This window comes from Mobula birostris, chromosome 13 (assembly GCF_030028105.1).
Source record: "Mobula birostris isolate sMobBir1 chromosome 13, sMobBir1.hap1, whole genome shotgun sequence".
Lineage (NCBI taxonomy): Eukaryota > Metazoa > Chordata > Chondrichthyes > Myliobatiformes > Myliobatidae > Mobula > Mobula birostris.
In genome coordinates, this window is record NC_092382.1 from 21,890,689 (window position 1) to 21,918,593 (window position 27,905).

General features: G+C 45.8%; 3 protein-coding genes across 3 annotated transcripts in view; 1 reads left to right on the forward strand and 2 right to left on the reverse strand.

Annotated features, from left to right (window-relative positions):
* The window catches only part of LOC140208536 (uncharacterized), a 541,825-nt gene that overhangs the window by 219,766 nt on the left and 294,154 nt on the right, over positions 1-27,905 (reverse strand). The gene's annotated exons all lie outside the window — the stretch shown is intronic.
* On the forward strand, positions 506-12,534 carry LOC140207493 (uncharacterized). The gene is made up of 2 exons (XM_072276017.1): positions 506-570; positions 9,859-12,534. Exon 2 carries the CDS (start codon positions 10,275-10,277, stop codon positions 11,463-11,465), a length of 1,191 nt encoding a protein of 396 aa, XP_072132118.1. The 5' UTR covers positions 506-570; positions 9,859-10,274; the 3' UTR covers positions 11,466-12,534.
* LOC140207841 (probable G-protein coupled receptor 139) lies at positions 25,422-27,842 on the reverse strand. Its single transcript, XM_072276395.1, has 2 exons — positions 27,773-27,842; positions 25,422-26,332 (listed from the first exon to the last, which is right to left on the reverse strand). Exons 1-2 carry the CDS (start codon positions 27,840-27,842, stop codon positions 25,422-25,424), a joined length of 981 nt encoding a protein of 326 aa, XP_072132496.1.

The window sequence follows — 27,905 nt, forward strand, 5'->3', positions numbered from 1 at the left end:
ACCTAAAGTTTACAAGGAGGAGGAAGAAGAGGAATCAGACCAGCGGGATGTGGCTACAAATGAAAGATCAGAAACATTTCGAAAGTGGTTCATAGAAAAATGGTGGTTAATTTCCGCAATTTACTGGTGGAAATCGACAGATCAGGCAGCAAATGTGGAGAGGAATAAATAGACAACGTTTTTAGGCCGAGCCCCTTCAGCATTCCTAGACTGTGTACTCCTCTGCTTAGTTGTTGCCTGAACTGGAGATTTCCTCCTGCATTTTGTGTTTACGTGTCTGTATTTCCAGCAGCTGCAGAATCTCTTGTGTTTCATATCTGCATCTGCGTTAAAATAGATACTGAATTTTCGATACACACACAAAAAAACTGAGGTACGGACATGAAACCGGTGCTTGCAAATACACTTAATGGTATCGTGATTACCCATAAAGCGCTGCGTTAAAAAATTTCGCCATCGCGGAAGCACCGATCAAATGCGCAGGCGTCAGGATTGTTGCGGTTCCCGGATATCACGCATGCGCACAGTACACAAAAGGCCTCGGGATAACGGCAGCAGGAGCGGACGCAGGTAAGCGAGTATCTTGGGCGACAATTTTCAACACCGACTTCGGGTAGTTGCTGTGACTCCGGACTCCGTGACCCGCAATCCCGGGACAGTCCTGCTCTCTTCCCTCTCTCTCAGCCCCACCATCCGTACACGGGCCCCGGGGAGCTTCCGGCTGATGAGGGAATGGGAACCGATGGGTCTCTCAGACAGAGCTGAGCTCCAGCTGTCTAAATGCAAGGATCGGGAACTCGGAGAAAGGGAACAAAATCTTTTACATCAGCTGTTGTGAAAATCACCTTTGTTCTGCCTCCAGTCACAAACAAGAGAAAATCTGCAGATGCTGGAAATCCGAGCAACACACACAAATTGCTGGAGGAACTCAGCATTAGTACTCTTTTCCATAGATGCTGCCTGGCCTGCTGAGTTCCTCCAGCATTTTGTGTCTGTTGCTTGTTCTACCTCCTCTTGTTCTGGACTTTTCTACCCGTGAGAACATGTTTTGTCCCACTCTCTCTGGGTAAATAATGATATCAAACACCTTTGCCCTGGGCAACAAGTAGCTTTCACATCACAAATGTGCCAGACTCCAATGAGACAGACTACTGCCCTTCCCTTCATATTCATTGGCATTGCCATCACTGAGTTCACCACCGTCAGTCACCTGGGGGAGGGTTCAGGGGAAATATTTATGTACAATACAGAAACTGGTGTTACCTGTGTGTATTGTGGTGATGTAAAAGTTACTGGAGAATTTGCAAGTGGGAAGAAGTGGAGTGATATTTGGAAATCTGACCTTTTTAAGTGTCATTTAGCAAGCAAATCGCATATGGATGGTGTGGAACAGCTGTGGAGAGAAAATCCTTCATTACCTGCTGCAGGCCTACTGTACAGGTTGTGTGAGAGTGCAGATGAACTTCATCAAACCCAGAGGACATCAAAGTTCTTATTGACAGTGATTTGCTAGCTGTTAAAATGAATACCTCTCTACTTAAAGTATACTCTACCCATGTTGTCACTGAGTTAAAAAAAATGCATAGTAAAAGCTTTATGTGCACACTGGTCATTATAAAGTAGAGGGGACATTGGTGGGAAGGTGGGGAGACCTCCAGTGTCCCTGATGCCCTCACCTACAGGATGTACATCCAGCTGCAGCTTGTAACCCTGCACTTTAACGAGTTGAAACTTGAAATGGATGAATTCCGGATCATCCAGGAGTTGGGGTGGGTGATTGATATGACATGAAGTAAAGTGAGATACACCCAAAGTAAATGTCCGCTTTCTGATTTATTTCCATTTCCCTCTGAGGGAACAAAATCTTTTACATCAGCTGTTGAGAAAATCACCTTTGTTCTACCTCCATGTGACATGAAGAGAGGTGAGTTACACCCAAGGTGCAGGACACAGGAAACTGGGTGTGAGTCAGGAAGGGGAGTGAGGTTAAATAGCCATCGCAGAGTAATCTTGTGTCCATCCCGCACAACAACAGGTGTATCCACTTTAGAAACTGTTGGGGGGATTACTGACAGAGGAAAGTCAAAGGGGTGATAGGGGATTTGTTAGTTTGGGGAACAGAACAAGTGGGGACTAATATCCCAGTGGTAAGGCTCACTAGTGCTAGTGTGGGGAGAGGGGTGATGTGGTTAAAATAAATTGTAGGGGGAATGGGAGCCAGACAGGACAGATAGTGGAGAGGGTGAATTGAATTGACTTTATTACATACATCCTTCATATACATGAGGAGTAGAAATCTTTACGTTACGTCTCTGTCTGAATGTGCAATGTGTAATTTATAGTAATTTATGATAAATAATTTGTACATAGGACAGTCAATATAACATATAAATGCAATTGTATCAGCATGAATTAATCAGTCTGATGGCCTGGTGGAAGATGATTTCCTGGAGCCTGTTGGTCCTTTCGCTGTGGTACCGTTTCCTGGATGGTAGCAGCAGGAACAGTTTGTGGTTGTGGTGAATTGGGGCCCAATATCCTTTGGGCCCTTTCTCACACAGAGGGTTGTGGTTCTGTGGATTGCTCTGCCTCAGAAGGCAGTGGAGGCTGATTCTCTGGATTCTTCCAAAAAAGAGTTAGATAGAGCTCTTGAAGATAACGGAGTGAAGGGATATGGGGAGAAGGCAGGAGGAGGGTACTGATTGTGGATGATCAGCCATGATCACAGTGAATGGTGGTGCTGGCTCGAAGGGCTGAATGGCCTACTCCTGCACCTATTGTCTATTGTCTACACACCTGTCTCTGTAAGTGTCCTGAATAGTGGGAAGTTCACATCTACAGATGCGCTGGGCTGTCCACACCACTCTCTGCAGGTTCCTGCGATTAAGGGAAGTACAGTTCCCATACCAGGCAGTGATGCAGCCAGTCAGGATGCTCCCTGTAGAAAGTTCTTAGGATTTGGGGCCCATCCCAAACTTCTTCAGCCGTCTGAGGTGAGCAAGGTGCTGTTGTGCTTTTTTCACAACACAGCCGGTATGTACAGACCATGTGAGATCCTCGGTGATGTTTATGCTGAGGAGCTTAAAGCTGTTCACCCTCTCAACCCCAGATCCATTGATGTCAATAGGGGTTAGCCTGTCTCCATTCCTCCTGTCATCCACAATCAGCTCCTTTGCTTTTTTTTTAGATTAGATTAGATACAACTTTATTGTCATTGTGCCAAGTACAGATACAAAGCCAATGAAATGCAGTTAGCATCTGACAGGAAATGCAAAGAATAGTGTTATTTACAAAATAACTGAGAATAAAAAGTAAGTACTACAGCACACAAATATAAAAGTACTGAGACAATACAATACGGATGCAATACTGCTTAGTGCTGTGATGTGAGGTTCAGCAGGGTCACAGCCTCAGGGAAGAAGCTCTTCCTGTGCCTGCTGGTGTGGGAGCGGAGGCTCCTGTAGCACCTACTGGATGAGAGGAGAGTAAAAAGTCCATGGTTAAGGTGAGATGCATCCTTGATAATGCATTTCGCCCTGCCCAGGCAGCGTTTATGGTAGATGTTCTCAATGGTGGACAATTATACTTTTATACTTTATACTTCATCGTTGCCAAACAGTTGGTACTAGAACATACAATCATCACAGCAATATTTGATTCTACGCTTCACACTCCCTGGATTACAAATATTAAATATTAAAAATAGTTAAAATTAGTAAATATAAAAAATTTAAATTATAAGTCATAAATAGAAAATAGAAAAATGGGAAGTAAGGTAGTGCAAAAAAACTGAGAGGCAGGTCTGTATATTTGGAGGGTACGGCCCAGAGCTGGGTCAGGATCCATTCAGCAGTCTTATGACATTTGGAAAGAAGCTGTTCCCAAATCTGGCCGTACGAGTCTTCAAGCTCCTGAACCTTCTCCCGGAGGGAAGAGGGATGAAAAGTGTGTTGGCTGGGTGGGTCGTGTCCTTGATTATCCTGTCAGCACTGCTCCGACAGCGTGCGGTGTAAAGTGAGTCCACGAATGGAAGATTGGTTTGTGTGATGTGCTGCACCGTGTTCACGATCTTCTGCAGCTTCTTCCGGTCTTGGACCAGACAACTTCCATACCAGGTTGTGATGCACCCTAGAACAATGCTTTCTACGGTGCATCTATAAAAATTAATGAGGGTTTTAGGGGACAGGCCAAATTTCTTTAGTTTTCTCAGGAAGTAAAGGTGCTGGTGGGCCTTCTTGGCAGTGGACTCTGCTTGGTTGGACCAAGTCGGGTCATTTGTGATATTGACACCGAGGAACTTAAAGCTTTTGACCTGTTCCACTTGCGCACCACCAATGTAAATTGGGTCGTTCAGTCCGCTACTCTTTCTGAAGTCAACAACCAATTCCTTCGTCTTGCTGACATTGAGGGATAGGTTATTGTCTTCGCACCATGCCACCAGGTTCTTAATTTCCTCTCTGTACTCAAACTCGTCATTACCCGAGCTACGGCCTACAATTGTTGTGTCATCAGCAAACTTATATATTGAGTGTGAAGGAAACTTGGCTACACAATCATGGGTGTACAGTGAGTACAGCAGGGGGCTGAGTAGTTTGTCCCCTATTTTTAGAGCCTGGGTCCTGTCTGTGAGGAAGTTGAAGATCCAGCTGCAGATCTGAGTGCTAAGGCCCAGGTTACGGAGCTTAGGAATCAGTTTATTTGGAATGATGGTATCAAAAGCAGAGCTGTAGTCAATGAAAAGGAGTCTTACGTAAGCGTCTTTATTGTCCAGGTGTTGTAAGGAGGAATGTAGGGCCAGAGAGATGGCATCTGCCGTTGACCTGTTGCTCCGGTAGGCGAATTACAAAGCGTCGAGGTTGACCGGTAGGCTGTGGTTGATGTGTGCCATAACCAATCTCTCGAAGCACTTCATAGCAATTGATGTCAGAGCCACAGGTCGATAGTGATTCAGGCACGCCACCTTGCTCTTCTTCGGCACTGGGATTATCGTTGCCTTCTTAAAACACGAGGGGATCTTAGACTGAAGCAAGGAGCCGTTGAAGATGTCAGCAAACACTCCAGCTAGCTCGCTTGCTCAGGCCCGGAAAACCCATCCTGGGACGCCATCTGGGCCCGTCGCCTTCCTTGGATTTATCTTCAGGGAGGCCCTTCTAACGTCCTCCTGAGTGACGATGAATCTCGATGTCACCAGGTCCGGTTCATCCGGAGGGAGCTGGACGCTCCTCTTCTGTTCGAATCTTGTGTAGAATAGGTTAAGTTCGTCAGGAAGAGAAGTGCCGCAGTTATTGATATTCCCAGCCTTTTCTTTGCACCCAGTGATCTCACTTAGACCCTGCCATAGTCTACTGGCATCCCTCTGGTTAGCCTGGGCTTCCAACTTGGCTCGATATTGCCTCTTGGCGCCCTTAATGGCTTTCCGGGGTTCACGCCTGGATTCTGTGTAGCGACTGGTATCCCCGGACCTAAAAGCCGCAGCTCCAGCCTTTAAAAGAGACTTGACCTCATAATTCATCCAAGGTTTCCGGTTAGGGAATACCCGGATCATCTTGCGAGACACACAGTCCCCCGTGCATTTCCAAATAAAGTCCGTGACAGCTGAGGCATACTCATCGAGGTTAGCTGCCGAGTCCTTGTATACTAACCAGTCCACCAATTCAAAACAGTCACGGAGGACCTCATCCGTTTCCTCCGTCCAATGTGACACTACTTTTGACACCGTGACCTCCCGCTTCAGTTTCTGTTTGTAAGCCGGGAGGAGGAGAACGGCCTGATGGTCCGATTTTCCGAAGTGAGGTCGTGGGACGGAACGGTAGGCATCCTTGACTGCTGTGTAGCAGTGGTCAAGTATATTCGGGCCTCTAGTGGGGCAGGAGACATGTTGGTATAACTTTGGCAGCGCCTTTCTGAGGTTGGCCTGGTTAAAGTTCCCGGCTGTAATGAGCAAAGCCTCCGGATACCTGGTCTCAAGTTCACTGATGTTGGCATACAGTATGTTCAGAGCACACTCCACGTCCGCCTGGGGGGGAATGTAGACCGCTGTCAGTATGACCGAGGTGAATTCCCGTGGCAGATAGTAGGGATGACACTTCACCGACAGGTGTTCCAGGTCCGGGCTGCAGGAACTTGTCAGTGCCACTGTGTCCGAGCACCACCCAGTGTTGATCAGTAGGCAGACACCACCTCCCCTCGCCTTGCCCGAAGATGCCGTGTGGTCCCTGCAATGGATCGAAAATCTCTCTGGTCGGATAGCACAGTCGGGGGTGGCAGGGGAGAGCCAGGTCTCGGTGAAACAGAATACACAGCAGTTCTGCATCTCCCTGCAGTAGGTGAGTCTCCCTTTAGGATCATTCACCTTGTTCTCTCTGGCTTGCACATTAGCTGGTAGGTTGGTGGGCATAGGGACTCTGAAGCCCCTTGGCTTCAATCTGTTCAGCAGCCCAGTTCTTTTCCCACGTTTCCTTGGTAAATAGTGCATCTTTCCAGGTCTCCATCGATGCAGTGTGTTGTTGTCAGCTCTTTGAGGTTGGTGGACGCATCCCACTGGGTTGGATCAGTGGGTTTCGTCGTTGGGAGCTCCAGGTCGGACCAAGTGACGGGGGAGGCTCCGCTGCCACTTCCAGCTGCCGGGGGCCCGGGCTGTCGATTGGGTCGGGCCCCGAAGCCGACACTTAATCCCGGATGGCCGGGCTCCTGGTTGAAACAAGTCCGTAAGCCGAGTCACTGTTGTGGAGGCCTCTGCTCCAGCCGAGCCTCGGGCTCGATTTCCGAGGTCGGCGGCGGAGGCCTCACTTCCGGCAGCTGTGGATAGCCACCAATGGGGTTTTACGGTGGTCGCCCTGGGGAAGCGTCTGGGGTTCCTTGAGGTCTCTGCCGTCACTTCTGTGTGGTCGTCTGCTCTGGAGAGTTGCTGGTCGAAATGGGCCGTGTCTCTAAGTGCTTCGGCACGGTAGCAGACCACAGATCTCCGGGAATGTGGTGGGCCTCGCTGGTTAGGTCCAGGTGTGGTCCGGAGTCTAAGAAGCAATTCTGGCGTGGTGGTCTCCAGCTGGGTCAGTAGCTTCGCCAAGGTGTTGTTGATCTTGCTAGATGTAGCAGATTGGAGGTTTAGAAGGGTTTCTTGTGTATAGGACAGTGGAGAGGGCAGTTTGCTCAGCAGAGCATGCACAGAGTCGCCAGTCATTTACATGAGTAGAAATCTTTACGTTACATCTCCATCTAAATGTGCAATGTGTAATTTTCATAATTTACAACAGATATTTTATACATAGGATCGCCAATATATCATAGAAATGCAATTGTATCAGCATGAATTAATCAGTCTGATGGCCTGGTGGAAGATGATGTCCCGGAGCCTGTTGGTCATTTTGCTGTGGTACCGTTTCCTGGATGGTAACAGCAGGGACAGTTTGTGGTTGTGGTGAATTGGGTCCCCAATATCCTTTGGGCCCTTTTTACACACCTGTCTCTGTAAATGTCCTGAATAGTGGGAAGTTCACATCTACAGATGCGCTGGGCTGTCCGCACCACTCTCTGCAGGTTCCTGCGATTAAGGGAAGTACAGTTCCCATACCAGGCAGTGATGCAGCCAGTCAGGATGCTCCCAATTGTGTCCCTGTAGAAAGTTCCTAGGATTTGCGGCCCCATCCCAAACTTCTTCAACCGTCTGAGGTGAAAGAGGTGCTGGTGTGCTTTTTTCACAACACAGCCGGTATGTACAGACCATGTGAGATCCTTGGTGATGTTTATGCTGAGGAACTTAAAGCTGTTCACCCTCTCAACCCCAGATCCATTGATGTCAATAGGGGTTAGCCTGTCTCCATTCCTCCTGTCATCCACAATCAGCCCCTTTGTTTTTGTGACAATGGGGGAGAGTCTGTTTTCTTGGCACCAGTCAGATGTTGTTCAGACCTCAGACACAGTCAGCAATCAAATGGTTGAGCATGGTGTGATGAATGTGCTGAGCTGTGTATATCACAATGCAAGAAGCATCGTAGGAAAGCCAGATGAGCTTAGGACAGGGAATTATGTTATTGCAGCCATTATTGGTACTTGGTTGCACTCAACAATCTGAGGGATTTAGAGGAACAAATTTGTAGAGAGATCGCAGACCATGTCAAGAAACAAAGGTTGATTCAGTAAGAGATTTTAACTTTCCATATACTGACTGGGACTCCCATACTGTAAAAGGACTAGATGGGGTAGAGTTTGTCAAATGTGCCCTTAATCAGTAAGTAGAATTCCTGACGTAGAAGCTGTTAGGAAATGATCCAGGGCTGGTGACAGAAATTAATGATCATAATGCCATGAGATTCAAAGTAAATATGGCAAAAAGGAGGTCTGGACCACAGGTTGAGATTCTAAATCGGAGAAAGGTCAATTTTGATGGTATCAGAAAGGATCTGACAAGTGTGGTTTGGGACCGGCTGATTCCTGGCAAAGGAGTACTTGTAAGTGGGAAGCCTTCAGAAGTGAAATTTTGAGGGTGTCTAGTTTGTCTGTGCCTGTCAAAATAAAAGTTGAAAGGTAACTGGTGCAGGGAACTTGCCTTTCAAGAGATATTGAGGCCCCAGATATTTTATTCCTCTAAATTCCTCAGACTATTGGGTGCTAACAAGACTCATTTAATGACTACAATATCATAGTTCCACGCCCTGTGCTCATCTGACTTTATATTTAGTCGTCTTCTGTTGGTTTCTAAAAGCTTCCCAATAGGTTTTTCCTCTTTTGTTTGCCCTCTCTTTTGCTTTTATGTTGGCTTTGGCTTCTCATTTCATCCACAGTTGTGTCCTCCTGTCTTTCCAATGCTTCCACTTCTTTGGGATGTATCGGTCACTCAGCTCCGGAATTGCTCCCAGAAACTCCAGCCGTTGCTGCTCCGTTGTCACTCCCAACTCTTCCCTTCCAGACAAGTTTGGCCAGCTTCTCTGTCATAGAAACATGGAGAAGTTCAGTATGGAAAAAGGCTATTTGGCCCATCTAGTCAATGCTGGAAAAAACATTTAAGCTGTCTACTGCAACTACCTGCACTGTGACCTTCGCCCTTCAGACCCCTACCATCCAGGCTCCCATCCAAATCTCTTTTAAATGGTGAAACTGAGCTCATATTCACTACTTGTGCTGACATCTCATTCCGCACGCTCACGACCATTTCTGTAAAACGCTTTTCCAAATACTCCTGTTAAATTTTCACCTTTCCCACTTACCCATGACTTCGGGTTGTCATCCCACCCAACCTCTGGAAAAAGCTGCTTGCATTTATCCTATTCATACCCTTATAATTTTGTATACTTCTAACAAATCCTCAAAGCAATGTATAATTTCTTGTTTATGGTTGGAGCCTTTTTTGATGTATAAGATGATGAGGGCATTGATCGTGTGGATAGCCAGAGGTTTATTCCCAGGGCTGAAATGGCTAACACGAGGGGGCATAGTTTTAAGGTGTTTGTTAATAGATACCGAGGGGATGTCAGGGGTAAGTTTTTTTACACAGAGAGTGGTGGGTGCGTGGAATGCACTGCCGGCTATTTGTGTGAGTATTTCAGTTACTGTGGGGCCAGGAGCCCATGCAGCTCAGTGGGAACAGGGAATAATACCAATGGAGAGAGTCAAACTGAGCCAGGTCACAGATTGGAGATGGCAGAAATGCCCCATTCTTATAGAGACAGAAAGAGCATCAGAGAGTTTGATGGTCACTCCAGATACCAGCTCTGTGCCCTGTTACAAGATGATTTCTCTCTCCAACTTGTGTTGAACTTCACTGTAACAATATGATGCCAGAATAGACCTTGACAACTCAAGTGACCTCATCTGAAAGGTTGTCCAACACTGATTGATGGATTTTGTAAATTTTTTTTACAGGTTAAAAATGACAAGGAATTTGTCTACAGGAATCTCGAACACAACACGCCAGTTTTGCTGTCTCTGTCCAGATATTTAAGAAGTGGAGTAAGGGATTCACTCGATCATCCTTCCTGTTCAGACTGTGGGGAGGGATTCACTCGATCATCTGACCGACTGGCATGCCCGTCATTTTACACGGGGGGGGGGGGGAAGATCCCATTCATCTGCTCAGACAGTGGGAATGGATTCACTCGGTCATCTCAACTGAAGATCCACCAGCAAGTTCACACTGGGCAAGTCCGTTCACTTGTTCTGTGGGTGAGAAGGGATTCAGTCGGTCTTCCCATCTGTGGACACACCAGTCAGTTCACACTGGGCGGAGGCTGGTCATCTGCTGAATTTGTGGGGAAGGATTCACTCGGTCATCTGACCTAATGGCTCACCAGCGAGTTTACACCGAGGAGCGGCCGTTCACCTGCTCGGACTGTGGGAAGGGATTCACTTGCTCGTCTCAGCTGAAGGTGCATCAGCGAGTTCACAGTGGAGAGAGGCCTTTCACCTGCTCAGATTGTGGAAAACGATTCGCTTGCTCATCTGAACTGAAGGTGCATCAGCGAGTTCACACTGGAGAGAGGCCGTTCACCTGCTCAGACTGTGGGAAGGGATTCACTCAGTCATCTCATCTGAAAGTACATCAGAGAGTTCACACTGGGGAGAGGCCATTCACCTGCTCAGACTGCGGGAAGGGATTCACTCAGTCATCCAACCTACTGGTACACATGTCAGTTCATGCTGGGGAGAGGCCATTCACCTGCTCAGACTGTGGGAAAGGATTCATTCGGGCATCTGAACTGAAGTTACATCAGCGAGTTCACACTGGGGAGAGACCGTTCATCTGCTCAGACTGTGGGAGGAGATTCACTTGGTCATCTGAACTGAAGGTGCATCAGCGAGCTCACACTGGAGAGAGGCCATTTACCTGCTCAGATTGTGGAAAGCGATTCACTTGCTCATCTGAACTGAAGGTGCATCAGCAAGTTCACACGGGAGAGAGGCCGTTCACCTGCTCAGACTGTGGAAAGGGATTCACTCGGTCATCCCAGCTGCTGGTACACAGGTCAGTTCACACTGGGGAGTGGCCGTTCACCTGCTCAGACTGTGGAAAGGGATTCACTCGGTCATCCCAGCTGCTGGTACACAGGTCAGTTCACACTGGGGAGAGGCCATTCACCTGCTCAGACTGTGGAAAAGGATTCACTCAGTCATCTCATCTGAAGGTACATCAGAGAGTTCACACTGGGGAGAGGCCATTCACCTGCTCAGACTGTGGGAAAGGATTCTCACGGTCATCTGAACTGAAGTTACATCAGCGAGTTCACACTGGGGAGAGGCCATTCACCTGCTCAGACTGTGGGAGGAGATTCACTCGGTCATCTGAACTGAAGGTACATCAGCGAGTTCACATTGAACAGAGGCCGTTCACCTGCTCAGACTGTGGGAAAGGATTCACTCAGTCATCCGAACTGAAGGTACATCAGCGAGTTCACACTGGGGAGAGGCTGATCACCTGCTCAGACTTTCTGAAGAGATTCTCTCAGCCACATCAACCAAATGTGCATCATTGAGTTCACACTAGGGAGAGGTTGTTCACCTGCTGTGAATGTGGGAAGCGATTCACGCAGTCATCTAACATAATGTAACTCTCACTTCAGCTAGTAGCTTAATATAGGGGCTGATAGCCCCCCAGCCCGGCCAAACTTCAGAAATCTCGTTTGGGTGGTGCTGCGCCATGTGTCCCCTGTTACAAATCAGTACCCTGTGTGACGTGGTCCTGAATTACCCCTATGAACTGTGCTCAATTACCCCTATTGACTGTGCTTTTGAAAAGAGAGAGAGAGAGAGTTATTTAACATCGATATCTTGTTTTGAAAGAGAGAGAGACAAAGACTAACTGTTGGACTGTCACTTGAAGGCACGAGAAAGAACTGGTTAACTTTAGGATTTCTGCTCAGTTGGAGACAGCACTGAGCAGCTCGTAACTTGCTCTGGTGACTGAAGGTGGTGTTATTTAATGGACACTCGATGTTATGATTTTCAGCAGGTTGTTGACACTTTCTTCAAGGATTTTTGCCTGCTTGGATTTCTTTCACAGAGAGAGGAGGGAGAAGTTATTTGAATGACAGTTGATGGTCAGCACGGGAAGGTAAAATAGGAAGTCCGATGATAGATCTCAGACACATGTTTGGACACTGAATGAGCATTGTTGTGGCTGCAGGAAAAGTGGGTTTTGGAGGATCGATCTGGCGGATTGATCTGTCGCTCTTGCAGTGGAAAGAGGAAAGGGGTTGACTGGTGGGGAGTTGTCCATGAGTCCACCACAGAAAACCGGTACCCTTTGTTAAAGTTACAGTCAATGACTTTTAAAGGATTTTGAAGGACAATGAGAAGATCGACGGCATCAGCTCACCTGAAGACTCAAATCTCTCTCTCTCTCTCTCTCTCTCTCTCTCTCTCTCTCTCTCTCCATCACTGCCAAACTCAATACCCTGAACTGAACTGAACTTTACTCATCATCGTAAGACTGTATCTTTTTACCCTTAGACTTAAAGAAGCTTGGTTTTTTGTACATATATATTCCACACTTACTTTTATGTAATCATTACTAACCTCTTTGGTTTATCTACATTTATATTACTGTATTGCATAGTTACTAATAAATATTGTTAGTTTCTAATGATACTGGACTCCAAAGTGTTTTCCATCTCTGCTGGTTCTTCATTCCCGTCATGGAGTACGTGACACCTGAAATTACAAACGGTACACAATGTACGATGAAACGATTGAGCTTTATAATTCTTACTTTGACTATATGGTTACTGAAGTAAACAAAATAGAGAAAAAGGGCCCACTCTCTCCATTCACATCTTCTCATCTCTCCCCAGCAAAAGACCATGAAAATCTCTCTTCCAAACTCACAAGAAAGAACATTTCTCTCATTGAATAGCCCCGCACTCCAAAATCCTGTTATCTCTAGACATAACCTAAACATTGCTGCTACAGAGAAACCATTACCTCAGCAGTGAAACATTGCAGAGAGGCCATTACATGAGCAGTGAAACCTAACAGCATGTTACACTTGTGACACACTGCCAGGTTCACACTGGGGAGAAAGTTTCAATAAGCTGCATGCTGGATATTTGTCCATCACCGTTGCCGAATGCAATTTCGAGAGTGACTGTCGGTGCTGAACTCTGCAATTATTGCTGCTGCTCACCACACCCAGTTCTGCACCCTGGTCACTGGGCATGGGAGGAGTTTCTTCTGCACACAGTGTAAAGGAGCGGCGGATGTGGATATCAAACCACTGGAAAATGATGCTGGAGAGGTAGTAATGGGGTGGGGGTGCAAGCTGATGGCAGATGATCTGAATAAGTATTGTACATCATTCATACTTGTCAAAGACACTGGCAGGAATATGGAGCTCGCAGATGTCAGTGGTCAGAATGTGTAAAGTTACCTTACTCAGGAGAAGGTTCCTGGGAAACAGAGATGGTCTGAAGTTTTAAATAGATCACCTGGACCTGATGGTGATCTGAAAGAGGTGGCTGAAGAGATGTGGACGCATTAGCAATGATCTTTCGAGAATTGTTAAGGAAATTATGTCTGAAGAAGTTTTTTCCTTCACTACTCCCCCTCTCCCAGTTTCACCTATCACCTACCACTTCTTTCACCCCCACACTTCTTCCTCTGACTTCTCATCTTTTTTTCCCCCAGTCCTGATGAAGGGTCTTGGCCTGAAACGGCGCCTGTTTACTATTTCCCATATATGCTGCCTGGCCTCCTAGGTTCCTCCAGCATTTTGTGTATGTGTTACTTGGATTTCCAGCATCCACAGAGTTTCTCCTGTTATTGATAAAAGCAAAAGCAGGGTCATATAATATAGCAAGAAAACAGTGGGAATGAGAGGATTGGAAAGCTTTTACAAACATACATAACCAACAGGAGACAACTGAAAAAAAAACACACACAGGAGAGACAAGATGAAAAATAAAGGTAAGTGAGCCAATAATATCAAGTATCAAAAGTTGTTCAGATATATTAAGAGTAAAAGAGAGGCAAGAGTTGATATTGTACCGCTGGAAGATGATGCTGGCGAGTTAGTAATAGAGCAAAGAAATAGGGGCCAAATGTAATAAGTATTTTGTGTCAATCTTCACTGTGCAAGACACTAGTAGTATAAGACCATAAGACAAAGGAGCAGAATTAGGCCATTCAGCCCCATCGAGTCTGCTCCGCCGTTCTATCATGGCTGATCCCAGTTCTCACTCAACCCCAACACCTGCCTCCTTGGCACATCCTGTAATGCCCTGACTGATCAGCAAACTATTAGCTTCTGCCTTAAATGTACCCATAGACTTGGCCACCACCACTGTCTGTGTCAGAGAATTCCACAGATTCACTGCTCTCTGACAAAATAAAATCCTCCTTAACTACTGTAAAAGGTCGCTCCTCAGTTTTGAGGCTGTGCCCTCTGTTATGGCTACCCCCACCATACGAAAAGTCCTCTCCTCATCCACTCCATCGAGACCTTTCCACATTCGGTGGGTTTCAGTGAGATTTAACACCCCCCCCGCCAGCGTTTATTAAACATAGGTCAGTGCAGGAGTACAGGACCAAGGCTGGCAAACACTCCTCATATCTTAACCCCTTCATTCCCGGAATCATCTTCTTGAACATCCTCTGTACTCTCTCCAATGACAACACACCTTTTCTGAGATATGGGTCCCAAATACTCTTAAGTAGAGTTTAGAAAGTACCAGCATTATCTCCTTCCTTATATATGCTACTTCACTTTAAATAAATGCCAGCGTTGCATTTGCCTCCTTTACCACAAACTCAACCTGTAAATTAACCTGCTGGGCGTCTTGCCCGAAGACTCATATTTCATATTTCCGAGGACTCGGAAGTTTACTATAAGCTTACTGACTCTCACAGCTATCTGGACTATTCCTCTTCTCACCTTGTCTCTTGCAAAAATGCCATCCCCTTCTCACAATTCCTCCAACTCCACTGTACCTGCTGTCAGGATGACGCTTTTCATTCCAGGATGAGGGAGATGACCTTTTTTAAGTAAGGGGGCTTCCCTTCCTCCACCACCAACTCTGCTCTCAAATGCGTATCCCCCATTTCACGCACATCTGCTCTCACTCCATCCTCCCGCCACCCCACTAGGAAAAGGGTTCCCCTTGACCTCACCTGCCACCCCACCAGCCTCCGGGTCCAACATATTACTCTCCGTAACTTCCGCCATCTCCAACAAGATCGCACCACTAAGCACATCTTTCCCTTGCCCCCTCTGCTTTCCACAGGGATCGCTCCCTACGCAACTCCCTTGTCCATTCGTCCCTCCCAACCCTCCCCACCGATCTCCCTCCTGGCACTTATCCTTGTAAGCGGAACAAGTACTACACATGCCCTTACACTTCCTCCCTCACCACCATTCAGGGCCCCAGACAGTCCTTCCAGGTGAGGCGACACTTCACCTGTGAGTCGGCTGGGGTGATATACTGCGTTCGGTGCTTCCAATGCAGCCTTCTATATATTGGCGAGACCCGACACAGACTGGGAGATAATTTCGCTGAACACCGACGCTCTGTCTGCCAGAGAAAGCAGGATCTCCCAGTGGCCGCACATTTTAATTCCACGTCCCATTCCCATTCTGATATGTCTATCCATGGCCTCCCCTACTGTAAAGATGAAGCCACACTCAGGTTGGAGGAACAACACCTTATATTCTGTCCGGGTAGCCTCCAACCTGATGGCATGAACATTGACTTCTCAAACTTCTGCTAATGCCCCACCTCCCCCTCGTACCCCATCTGAAATGTATCTATATACAGACATTCTTTTTCTCTCTCTCCTTTTTCTCCCTCTGCCCCTCTCTATATACCCCTGGCCCATCCTCTGGGTTTCCCCCCCCTCCCCCTTTTCTTTCTCCGTGGGCCTCCTGTTCCATGATCCTCTCATATCCCTTTTGCCAATCAACTGTCCAGCTCTTGGCTCCATTCCTCCCCCTCCTATCTTCTCCTATCATTTTGGATCTCCCCCTCCCCCTCCCACTTTCAGATCTCTTACTCGTTCTTCCTTCAGTTAGTCCTGACGAAGGGTCTCGGCCGGAAACGTTGACTGTACCTCTTCCTAGAGATGCTGACTGGCCTGCTGCGTTCACCAGCAACTTTGATGTGTGTTACTTATATTTCCTTCTGTTGTTTGAACCGTCTGTCCAATCAGATAATAGTTCTCTAATGTTGCTTTTGCCAAAATGCATTATTGTACATTTCCCAATATTGTACACCATCTGCCACTTTGTTGCCCATTCTTCAAATTTGTCTGTGTCCTGCTGCAATCGCATTGCTTCCTCAGCACTACCAACGCATCCACCTATCCTTGTATCATCCGCAAACCTTCCCACAAAGCCATCAATTCCTTTATCCAAATCATCGACAAATAATGTGAAAAATAGCGGACAGAATACTGACCCCTGGAGACCACTAGCCACTGTTAGCTAACCAGAAAAAGGCTCTTTTTATTTCCACTCGCTGCCTCTTGGCTGCCAGACATTCCTCTATCCATGCCAGTATTTCTTCTGATTTTTATCCTGTTAAGCAATGGGGGTGTATGGGGTGGTTGGGTCCTGACTAAATATCAGGAAATGCCAATAGCGATTATATAGCTTCTGCCGCCCAAGACAACTCCGCCTTCACGGAGGGCTCAGGTCCGGGTGCAGCCTGTCTCGCTGAAGGAGCTCTGTCTATGGCGAGTGTTTAGCACCAGAGAAATAACCAGACCGACGCTGGTGGTGTCACCTAAAATCACTGAAGGCTCTGGCAGCAGGGAGATTGATTTCAAGCTGTGGTGGAGGATTGTCTTTGTACAACAACAGCAAAGGTAGGGCGATGCCTAGTGTATGATTCCCAATCGGGAACACCAGTAGAGGTCAAATGCTCTAGTTAGATGAGCACTGCGGCAACAGAAGGCAACGGCAAACCAATGTTGAAATTTCTGCCTCTTCAGTCATGAAAAGAAACAAAAGAAGGAAACCAGACAACAGCGTGAATGGGGTTTATTCTAATGAACAGAACAACACCTCGCTCGGTCGGGGTAGTCACGTGCTGCAGGTGACACCAGACCGTCATCCAGAGACTGTAAGCAATAGGGAAAGGCTAAGGGTAGCAACATGGAACATCCGTATACTTTACCAGAAAGGAAGTTGGACAACACTTTAACTGAAATGTAAAGGTTGGAAGTTGATATCTTCGGCGTGTCAGAAATTAGATGGACCGATAGTGGCAAATTCACTGAGAATAGTTCTCTGATCATGTACTCTGGAGGTCAACAGCGTATGTATGGAGCTGGGATTATTTTAAACAAACGCGTATCAGAATGTGTTATGGGATCTTGGGCTGCTTTTAGTTAAATTGAGGGGTAACCCTTTCAACATTAGCGTAATCCAAGCCTGTGCGCAAACAAATGATGCGGATGAAGAAGATATCAGCAAGTTTTATGAAGGTCTCGACAGTGCTTATGAGCAATGTAAATCTCAGGATATAAATCTAGTCATGGGAGACTTTAACTCCAAAGTGGACAGGAAAGCGTTGATAACATCATAAAACATTTGGATTAGGGGAGGAAAATGAAAATGAAGAAAGGTTTACTGATTGGTTTGTCAGAACCAACCAAGTGATCACCAATTCTTGGTATAAAAACCATCCATGTAGATTGTGTACTTGGATTAGCCGTGGAGATAGACAAGGAATCAAATAGATTTCATTACCATCAGTGAACGCTTTAGAAATAATATCACAAATTGTAAAGCCTACCCAGGAGCAGAGCACCATCCAGTAATAGCTACCATTAACACAAATTTAAAGAAACTGAAACGTGGAAAAAAGAGAAAGGAGTATATGTTGGGAGAACATAAAAATGATAGCATACTTAAGCAGCAATTCAAAACAGCTGTAGAAGAGCACCTCACCGAACACGAAACATACCTATTTGGGACAGATTTAAATATGCTGTACAGCAATCAGCAGAGGAGATAATCCCAGTACAAGAAATCCAACATACCAACAAGGGGTGGATAACCCGAGAAATCCGAGATCTGATGGAACAAAGAAGAATAATGAAGTGTAACACAGAGAACGAGACAGATAGACCAGACAATTGTGCAATATTGCAAAGGAAGAATGGCTGAATCAAAAATGCAATGAAGTAGAAAGCCATATTAACAATAACAATGAAATGCACAAGAAAATTTAGGAAATTAATGTAATTAAGAAAACTTCTACAGGATGCATAAGATCAGCAGACAGATCCATACTAACAGACCCAGGTAAAGTATGTGAGAGGTGTATTCAGTACATAGATCTGCTTTTTCAAGAAAATAGAGGGGAATCCCCGGATATTAAACACCCTAATTCTGGCCCACCTATTACCAAAGAAGAAATAACTAAAGCAATGAAAAGCCTAAAACCTAGTAAAGCCACTGGACCTGATGAAATTTCAGTGGAAATGATACAAGCCCTGGAGGATCTGGGCATAGATATTCCTTATGAACTGTTTCATTTCATATATGAGTCTGCTGTATGCTCTGACGATCTCTTGAAATCAGTATTTATAACTCTTCAAAAATTCCTGGAACTCTTGACTGTGGAAATTATAGAACCGTCAGTCTTATGAGCCACATAATAAAGATTTTGTTGAGAGTTGTTCTGAGTCGAATGAAAAATAAGTTAAGTCTAGCAACTTCTAAACTGCAGTGTGGGTTTATTGAGGATAAACGAACTAGGAACACAATTTTCATACTACGAATGCTTTCAGAAGGGGCAATTGAATATCAAAATGATGTATTTTTATGTTTTATCGATTTCACTAAAGCATTCGACAAAGTGAAACATGAAAAATTCTTTCAAATTCTCTCTAAACTAGACACTGATGGAAGGAACCAACAACTGCTTCAAAATTTATATTGGAATCAAACAGCAGCGGTAAAGAAGTATGATAATATAAGCAGTTGGACTAACATTCAAAGAGGAGTTAGACAGGGATGCGTTGCCTCACCGAAATTATTTGATATCTACAACGAAATGATTCTCAGAGAAATAGAAGGCCTCGATGGGATAAAAATTGGAGTTGTTAACATCAACAATATAAGATATGCAGACGATACCACTCTAATAGCAAGTGCTGCAGAAGACCTACACATCCTCCTAGACAAAGTAGTACAAGCAAGTGCAGATTTTGTTCTAACCACCAACTGTTAAAAAAAAACAAATGTATGGTAATATCAAAACAGCAGGATATTCCCAACTGCCAATTGTACATCGGTAACCAAGAGATTGAACAAAAGACCAGCTTTAATTACATGAGTAGCTTTATATCAGAAAATTCTGGAAGTAAAGCAGAAATAAAAAAGAAGAATTGCCATTGCCAAAACCAACTTCCAAAAAATGAAACCCATTTTTACCAACAGACACATTTCTATGACAACAAGGCTTAGGCTACTAAAATGTTGCATCTGGTCAATCTTGCTGTATGCTTCTGAAACATGGACTATAACACCAGAACTCCAAAGAAACTTAGAAGCAACAGAAATGTGGTTTCTTAGAAGAATGCTGAAAGTATCATACAGAGATATGGTAACTAATGAGACAGTACTCCAACGTGCCCATACAAAAAAGATCTTTAATGAGAGCATTAAATGAGAGGAAATTTAAATTCCCTGGCCATGTCATCAGAAAGGGAGAAATAGAATGCCTTACATTACAAGGCCATATGCCTGGGAAACGCAGAGGAGAAATGCAAGGAAGAATATATTTGGACACTGGGAAAGATCAGATTTAAATGTGCGAGATATCATTGACGCTGCGACGTGGAAAGCCATGACCGCCCAAGCGTGTAACACGCAAGGCACACGAAGAAGATGATCAAAAAGTTATGTTCTCCCAGTGCATGCCTGGACACCGAGTCCTCATGATGAATTTGGGTCTACCAGGGAAGTATAAGTTGGCTCACTGCTGGGAGGCTACGACCTATGTAATGGAGAGTCAACTGCAAAATGTACTAGTTTTCTGAATGATACCAGAGGATGGGAATGGACCTGTCAGGATTCTGCATCGGAACCACCTTCTACCTCTGGGGCAAGAGGTGCGTGTTAACCCAGAGCCTGGCCTGGACCCTACACCTAGTAAGAGGACTCTGCCACAACGCGGAGAGACTGAAGGACTCGGAGGATGAGGTAAAGGGGTTGTGGTATATGCTGCATTTCACCAACTTGCCAAAAATTGATGAAGGGGTTCTCAGCCTTTCTCTCACCGAGGCAGGTGACCTGGGCGGGGCGGGGGGTGGGGGTTGGTGGGGGATTAGCAGTGCTCAGGCAGGCTTGCAGCTGGACCAGGAAGCGGGTCTCGGCTCCAGAGTAACTGGGGATGAAGCTGAGCTGAGGGATCCGGGTTGCAGGAAGGCACGAGTGATAGAGCGGGGGAACCCTCGTCATGTACACCAGAGGTACCCCAAGGAGTGTCTGAAACGGAAGTAGTTGATGGGGTAAGGAGGTCTCAAAGAATCAGCTTGCCTATGTAGGGCCAGGGTAACAGAGTGCTCCGACTACCCCCCCCCCCCAGTGAGATATGTCACTACCTTTTACAAATGATTGGAGTTGCTGACATCTCGAAATTCCATTGAAAGCGGTGTTATTAATGTGAGAGGACAAATTATTTCCAGTCATGATGACATGACTATTTCGGTGTGGGGAGGGTGTAATGCCCTGGTTATTACTTTTACTGTTACGCTGTATGTATTTCATATTGGCAGTTCTGTAAAAGCAGCTTGTTTTCAGCTGTTTTGGCTGATGGTTGAACATAAGAGATGAGGAGAAATGTGTGCTATCCATTTAGGATGGTTGAATGAAGGGGCTGTTTCTCTGGTGAGGGACACTAAGGTTGGGCTTGGGTTTTGTCCGGCGGGAGGTGGGGAGAGGAGACGCTGTAGCGAACCGGTCGAAGCGCAGGATCCGGCGGGAGACCCGTTTGTTCGAGGTGGGTTGCGAGCGACGTTCGGAAGGTGGTGTGAGCTTTCACGTTGACCGAGGACCCAGCGCCCGAGTGACAGAGAAGTTCCAGATGAGCTCCAACGTGTGCACGTGTGACCGTTTGATTGGAATTGGGCAGTTTATTTTTGTTATTCTTCACTGACCTTTCAGTTAAGATTCATAAGTATAATTCCTTTAATCGTATGCAGTGTACAGTCTGTTATTTGTCACAGGATAGCAAATTACACAGCATTCACACAACCCGGGGTTTGGGGTGGGATCGAGCCGTCCCAGTCTCACCAGTTTGGCGGGAATTGAGAGTGTTTTCCTTCGACTTACGCGGCCAAGGAAACCAGAGTGTTTCACCTGTATATCAGTACATGCGGCCGGACACACAAAGATCAGAACTTACAAGGAATAGGGAATTAAAGTAGCAGGAACAAAAAGGCCGGCGATCAGCAGGAGCCGTTACTCATCCGCCTGTCGTTTGTCCAGAACACAGGCGACGTGTCTTTAAACGTTCAATGAAGTACACAAAATTAACAGCTGTACCTCTCCATTACTGTTGTCTCTGGATGGAGTGAGAAAACTGTATGAACATAGAACATTAGTCAATACTTCCTCAATGTGTGCCAGACACGCCTGGATACAGTTCAAGGCGGTTCACTGGGCTCATATGTCCAAGAATAAGTCAGCTCGTTTTTATTGCCATATAAATCCTATTTGTGACAAATGTAATTCTGAGGTAGCTTCCTTCACACATATGTTCTGGTCTTGTCCTCTTTTAGAAAAATATTTTAAAGATATTTTTGATATTATTTCAGTGGTTCTGTGTATTGATTTACAACCTCATCCTATTACTGCAAATTCTGGACGACCGGTGATAGACTCTAGTCGTTTATCCATGTCAGCTTGTCGTCTGATTGCATTTGTTACATTAATAGCCAGAAGATCCATTTTATTTAAATCGGAAGATTGTAATTCCCCCATTTCAATGGTTTTCCCAAACGATAGCATGCCCAAACTTGGAAAAAAATTAGGAGCGGTACTATGGATCCTTCGGTTAAATTTGAAGAAACTTGGAGCCATTGATTCAATATTTTCATATGATGTAAGTTGACCCTTTCGGAATCCTTTGTAGTTTTTTGTTGTTTATGTATAGAGGAGCGGAGTTAACGAAAAATAATTCTGGCCGATGTAATATGACAGCCCAAGCTTTATTTGTATGTCTTGTTTTTTTAGTTTAGTTTCTTTTTAGTTCAGAGAGTTTTCTTTTTCTCTCTTTATAAAATATATTTTTCATGGTCAATTACTATGAGGTTGCGAGGCTAAACTATATTTGCTACTTGGAATTTGTGCTTGTACATGTTAACTGTTATTATTGCAATCCCGATCTCTATGTATCATTACTATTATTGTTATGTTTAATTTTGAAAGTTAATAAAAAGATTGAAAAAGAACATAGATATTTACCGCACATTACAGGCCCTTCGGCCCACAGCGGAGAGACCTACTCCAGAGACAGCCAAGAATTTCGCCAGCGCACAGCCCGGTATTTTGCTCAGCTCCATGTCCCTGGATCACAGTGGATGTGTCTCATCCAGGACCAGCACATAATGGTGGCGAGGGCCGAATACTTCAGAAAATCACGTAAAAAAAAAATGTTCCTTTCAAAATGCTGAAAGACGTGGAGTGACAGAGAAAATAAAAAGAGTTGTGGAGGTTGGTAGAATCTTGCTGACAAATAAAAATTGAAGAGCATGAAGACCGGGCGGATCTCACCGTGCTGAACTCGGGAGAGGTGTGGGGAGAACAAGCAGAGGAAATAACTGAGATGCAGGAAGGAATTTCTCTCCATTGGCAGAGGGATGGAACTTCAGAGAAACCTGTGTGGAGAATCTTCCAACATTGGAAAAGTACAGCGGAGACATGGAGACTGTGAGAATGGAATGAAGCTCCAAAGGAGGAGTGTGAGGGTGTGGAATGGATGCAGGAGGCCAGAGCTGAGGAGATCCACGGAGTGAATACAAGAGACAGAAATGAACTGAATCAAACTTCCACACTGACGACAGGATACAAAAGAAAGGATGCAGAGGGAATTTTTCCCAGGTGGGGAGTTAAGAAACGGGATAATTTGGAACTGTGACGGGGAGAATACCCTTCAGGAAATGAAGTGAACGCTTGCAGCATTTCACCTGAAGTTCTGCGGAGGCGCAGTCTTTGAAATACTTCATAATATTCATTTTTTATATAAATCAATGAGATTAGATGCGGAAGAAGAAAATGCTTCTTCAAGGGAAAATATTAGCGGTGATAATGTCTCCTTAAGGAATAGCTTCTGTTTGTATTTCATATGCCCACCCGGATTGCCGCGAATTTTCGCAGTGTGATCGCTATTCCCCAGTTATTACCCAGGACGCTATGCTCTATTTGCCCCATTCGTTCTCCTGGAACGTTTTCAGTTACGTGTCCATTACCATATAGCTTGGCGCATTCTTGTGGATCAGTTGTTGACGGGATGCGTATCTCGCCCAGTTTTCCACTGAGAGAATGCTCAGAAGTGGAAGGGATAGGCAGGCTACTGAGCTGACGGATGGGACTGCGGAAATTTCACCTCAGGTAGCTGAAGGATGACGTCAGGAGGGAGGGCCGTGCGGGCGTGACTGAAAAAGCGCTGAGCTCTGGGATCGTGGGACTGATTTGGACGGGACCTTGCAGTGATTTGGATACAAGTGCATAGAATTATAAACCCAGCCATCTCGATTTAGTTGTGCAGTTAGTCATGCAAACACCTGTCTTTAATTTATCCCCCAAACCTCGTTTACCGTCTGTACCTCCTTAAATGTCTTTTTCTCCCTTCTTCACCGTTTCCACATCGCTACCCTTATCACTTCATACTGAGATGAGTTCTCTTTATATTGGTATGGGAATGTCATGGGAGAAAATTCCGGTTAACAAAATATATGTATATGCAGCTCGGAAGGCAGTTCAACGAAGCGAATAAGGAGACAAGGCTTATTTATAATTGTGTCAAATCGACGCCGTAAGTACGGCGTCGCCGCGAACCATACGAACCATACGCAGAGCTATGCGGATCCCTACGCCGTGGCCGTGTGTCTTGTGCTGGCGGCGTCATGTGTCACAAATATGATTGTGCTTTTAAAGGAATGATCTCGACGATTTAACGAAGCAGGAAGGTAGATAGAGTTTGGATGGACTTTAGTAATGTTCCTAACAAAGCACCCATGGCAGATGCAGGGACGCCGAGATGAATGAGAAAACTAGTCACACAATTAGCTTGGTAAGTGGATGCGAATGGCAGTGTGCGAGCGTGTCTCTCCTCCCGGACACCGGCAATAAGCGGCGAGCTGTAGATTTGCTGCTGGGTCCTTTATTGTTTGTAAAAGAGTATGTGAAACAAAATGTGACTTATCCACATTGTGAAATAAAATTCTGGGAGGACATATAGACCTTTGGGGGGTCGTTTTTAGTTGTAACCTTGCAATGCTAGGCCACACCTTTCTGAATGGAGGAGGACAGTACAGCGAAAGTAAATTTTGTTATTCTTGCAGTGTCCACCGAGGCTTTGAGTGGAAGAATTCCGACTCGGTCTTACAGCTATACGGAGCACTGGTTATAACAGACTGAGAGCAATGGGTGCAATTCTGATTGCCACGCCATGGGAAGGATGTTGTAAGAACTGATGGAAGATCAATATTCACTAGATTGTTTCCTGGACTGTGGGAAAGGGGATAAACTATAAGAAGAAGTTTGATTGTCTGAAATAGCAAATAAAATGAATGGTCCCTGTAAAAGTTTATACAACTATGAGGAGGTGTATATTGTACAGATAGCCAATAACTTTGTCTTCTCCATTGTCAGCAGTGGCACGTCCATACACAGATCTGAAGACATTCTTTTTCTCGCCCAGTGCGGCGTGGTCATGTCTACAGCAGACGTGCTGAATGCAGGTGATAATAAAACAATGGAAACGTGTCTGGAGAACCCTTGGTTAACAAAGGTAGAGAGGGATACGGGCTGCATTATGGCTCTGGGGATTGGCATAGGTCGCCATAGTCGAGCTGGGGCAGAATCTATGCAATATTGATTCCGCACTGCAATCTACAAGAAGGTAGCTCTGTCACAGCGCTGACCGCAGCGAATCTGCACTGCCAGTGCAAAAGTCATTCCGATGACTCCACCTTTACCCGAGTTACCCAGCGGCCAAATGAGCCCGACTGTCAACACAGCTGTCAAACGCAACGAGTGAATGAAATCAACTGAGGATACCAGGATTGTTGGTGACGTCACGGCTATCAAGGTCGCTCCTGCACGGAAATGGAGTTATATTTTATTTCAAGTCAATTTAATAGCGGGACACATTACACTGAAACACATAAAACCCAGATATACATCACGACCCAATAACAGATTCCCGATGCGGAGAATTAGTAGTTAATGAACATTCGACTTTAGGAATATGTGCTTTGCTTTACCTGTGTTTTTTAACCAATTTTAAAAATAAAGTCCAAGGGTATTTTAACACCAGCCGCATTTCCTCTCTAAACTTAGTCTGGGTCGCTGTATAAATGCAGGCGTTCGTGCAGGAACTCAGATACATGATCATGTAGCCGGCTTCAGTGGCGACATAGGCGGAGTCGGTGTAATCGCCGTCGTAATGCGCGGTTCCTGCGAGTCGGGTGATCTGAAAGATCACAGTGACCGACAGCCATAACAGAATGAAACTGCCGGACACACTAAAGAGTAAAATGATGGATTTCCGGCGGCCTTCCATCTCCGGATCCTTCTGTGTTTGACTGCCTTGACCGCGCAGTCCGCGGCGCACTTTACTGGCTAATAAAATGCGCCTTACCGTCAGACAGTTAAACAGGGTTATCAGAACAAAAGGTGATATAACCGTTAAAATACTCTGCAGAAAGGAGAATGCGACGCCCACAAGAGACGTAATGAACCATGAGCTCGACTGACAGCCCCATTGAATACCGTTAATTACACGCTCAGGTTTATACTGAAATAGATACGGGACGTTCTGTAAATGCATCAGGAGCGGCACGGTTATAATGCCAGCAACAGCTGTCCTCACCGTGCAATATTTCGTTTTAAGCTTCTCACAACAGATCGCTACAAACCGATCGGCTGTGAACAGGACAGTGTACCAGACCGAGGTTTGCAGGCAGGTCGAATTGAAGTACAGGACGACCTTACAGGCGGATGTGTAGGACAGGAAGGAGAATGGAAACTGGTACGTGACGATATGATACACAATTACAGAGACGATCATCACCAGGAAATCTGCCATTGCCATGAAAGCCATGTAGAGCGATATACATTTGGAAAGGCCACAATTCCCTCGGAAGAGGACCACCATTGTCAATAGGTTCGCTAGGGAAAGAGTCACAAATTGTGAGTTACAAACAGGGCGAGGAGAAACGTTCTCGGAATCCAAAGTGAAAATACTAATCCGACTGTGATCGGCAAAATTACCGGGTAAATATGTTCCAAGAGAGAATAAAAACTCCTCATTCAGTGAACTAAAACAGTTTGCATTCGAACTGCGCATTTGCTCCTGGTAAAGTTGCTGGTGACGTGCTCTCGATGTCACCTTGGCGATGTAACCGAGAGGGGGCAGCACTGCTGCTCATTTGCCTTCACAACCCAGAAAAATAGAGGAGATCACCATCTTCTCCCATACCTCCCTTGCGCCCTACTTTCCCTACCCGTGGGATCGTCATTTCAATGGCCCTTATCCTCGAAGCCCCATTCAGACACCAGCCGTAGGGAATGAGAGCCGTGACAGAGCTGAACACAGTGGCTGTAGGAGGATCGGCTGATGTGCAGCTGACAGATTCCACTCAACGGAACTCTCAGTATTATTGAGCCGGTACTGGCCCGGGGTAACTGGGGTCGTGCCCGCTGTCGGTCATCAGCCCCAGGGTGAAACCGATGCACTCGTTCCCTCCGTTTAGTCAATGAATGAGCGCAGGGCCCGGTGAACAGAATCGGACTTCACTGACTCGTTTAGTGTCGCTTGTACGCAATCTAGCTTAAACTCGAATAATTTCAGAAACGTCTATCAATGAATAAGTTCTTCCACTTGGATATATCCGCCATTTTTGATCACATTCGTTATCATCTTAAAGGTGCGATAGGGAGAAATTAATTCAAATCTCCAGGTGGGCACCCCATTCTTGTGCTAGCTATATTTACTATAATTCCCAACTGGTTCGGGTAAGACATCTAATGAAAGGTTTGATCGGAAATGCACAAAGGGGGGAGGGAAGGAGAGGGAGAGAGTGAGTGAGCGAGAGAGAGAGAGATAGAGAGAGAGAGAGAGAGAGAGAAAGAGAGAGACACAGAGAGACAGAACAAGAGAGATTGTGCGAGAGGGAGAGAGACAGAGATGAGAGAGAGTGACAGTGAGAGAGAAAATTCAGCTACGGTGGCAGTTGGTACAATCCGCAACGCTCCCACAAATCGTCCTGTTGTACTGCTCCTTCACCAAAAGTTAGGTCACAAAATACATTTCAATCTGCAACAATCCCGGTATCAGATTTACGCTGACAGTGGTGAACAGCGGAGAGGACTGATCTCCCTGAATTTCAGCAGCATCGTCTACGATGAACTCTGGGGGTGGGATGGGGGGGTCGGGGTGACAGTGAACTTGACCCTGCATCAGCGTGTGGAGCGGAGACGAACCGTTCAGCAGCGGTAGTCTGCCGTGTGTCCGCGCTGGGTCGGTTTCGCCGGGAAACAACACCCAGTGAAATGACTGTTAATAGAAGTCCGTCGCTAACATTTCAGACAGAGGATGTGTCGACTTACCCGGAACACCGAAAGCTGCGAGAATAGGGTAAAATACAATCGTCACATGCCGGATTGTTGGTAGAGCCATTTTCGGGTGTTGTACAAAATGCACCGCACTGCTCGCACTGAGAGCCACTCGCCTGCGTTCTGA

Coding starts and splice junctions, on each gene's coding strand:
- LOC140207493 (XM_072276017.1), top strand. CDS start 10,275: ATGGCTCACCAGCGAGTTTACACCGAGGAGCGGCCGTTCACCTGCTCG.
- LOC140207841 (XM_072276395.1), bottom strand. CDS start 27,842: ATGGCTCTACCAACAATCCGGCATGTGACGATTGTATTTTACCCTATT. Junction 26,333..27,772: donor CGCAGCTTTCGGTGTTCCGG/GTAAGTCGACAC, acceptor CTCTTTCCCTAG/CGAACCTATTGACAATGGTG.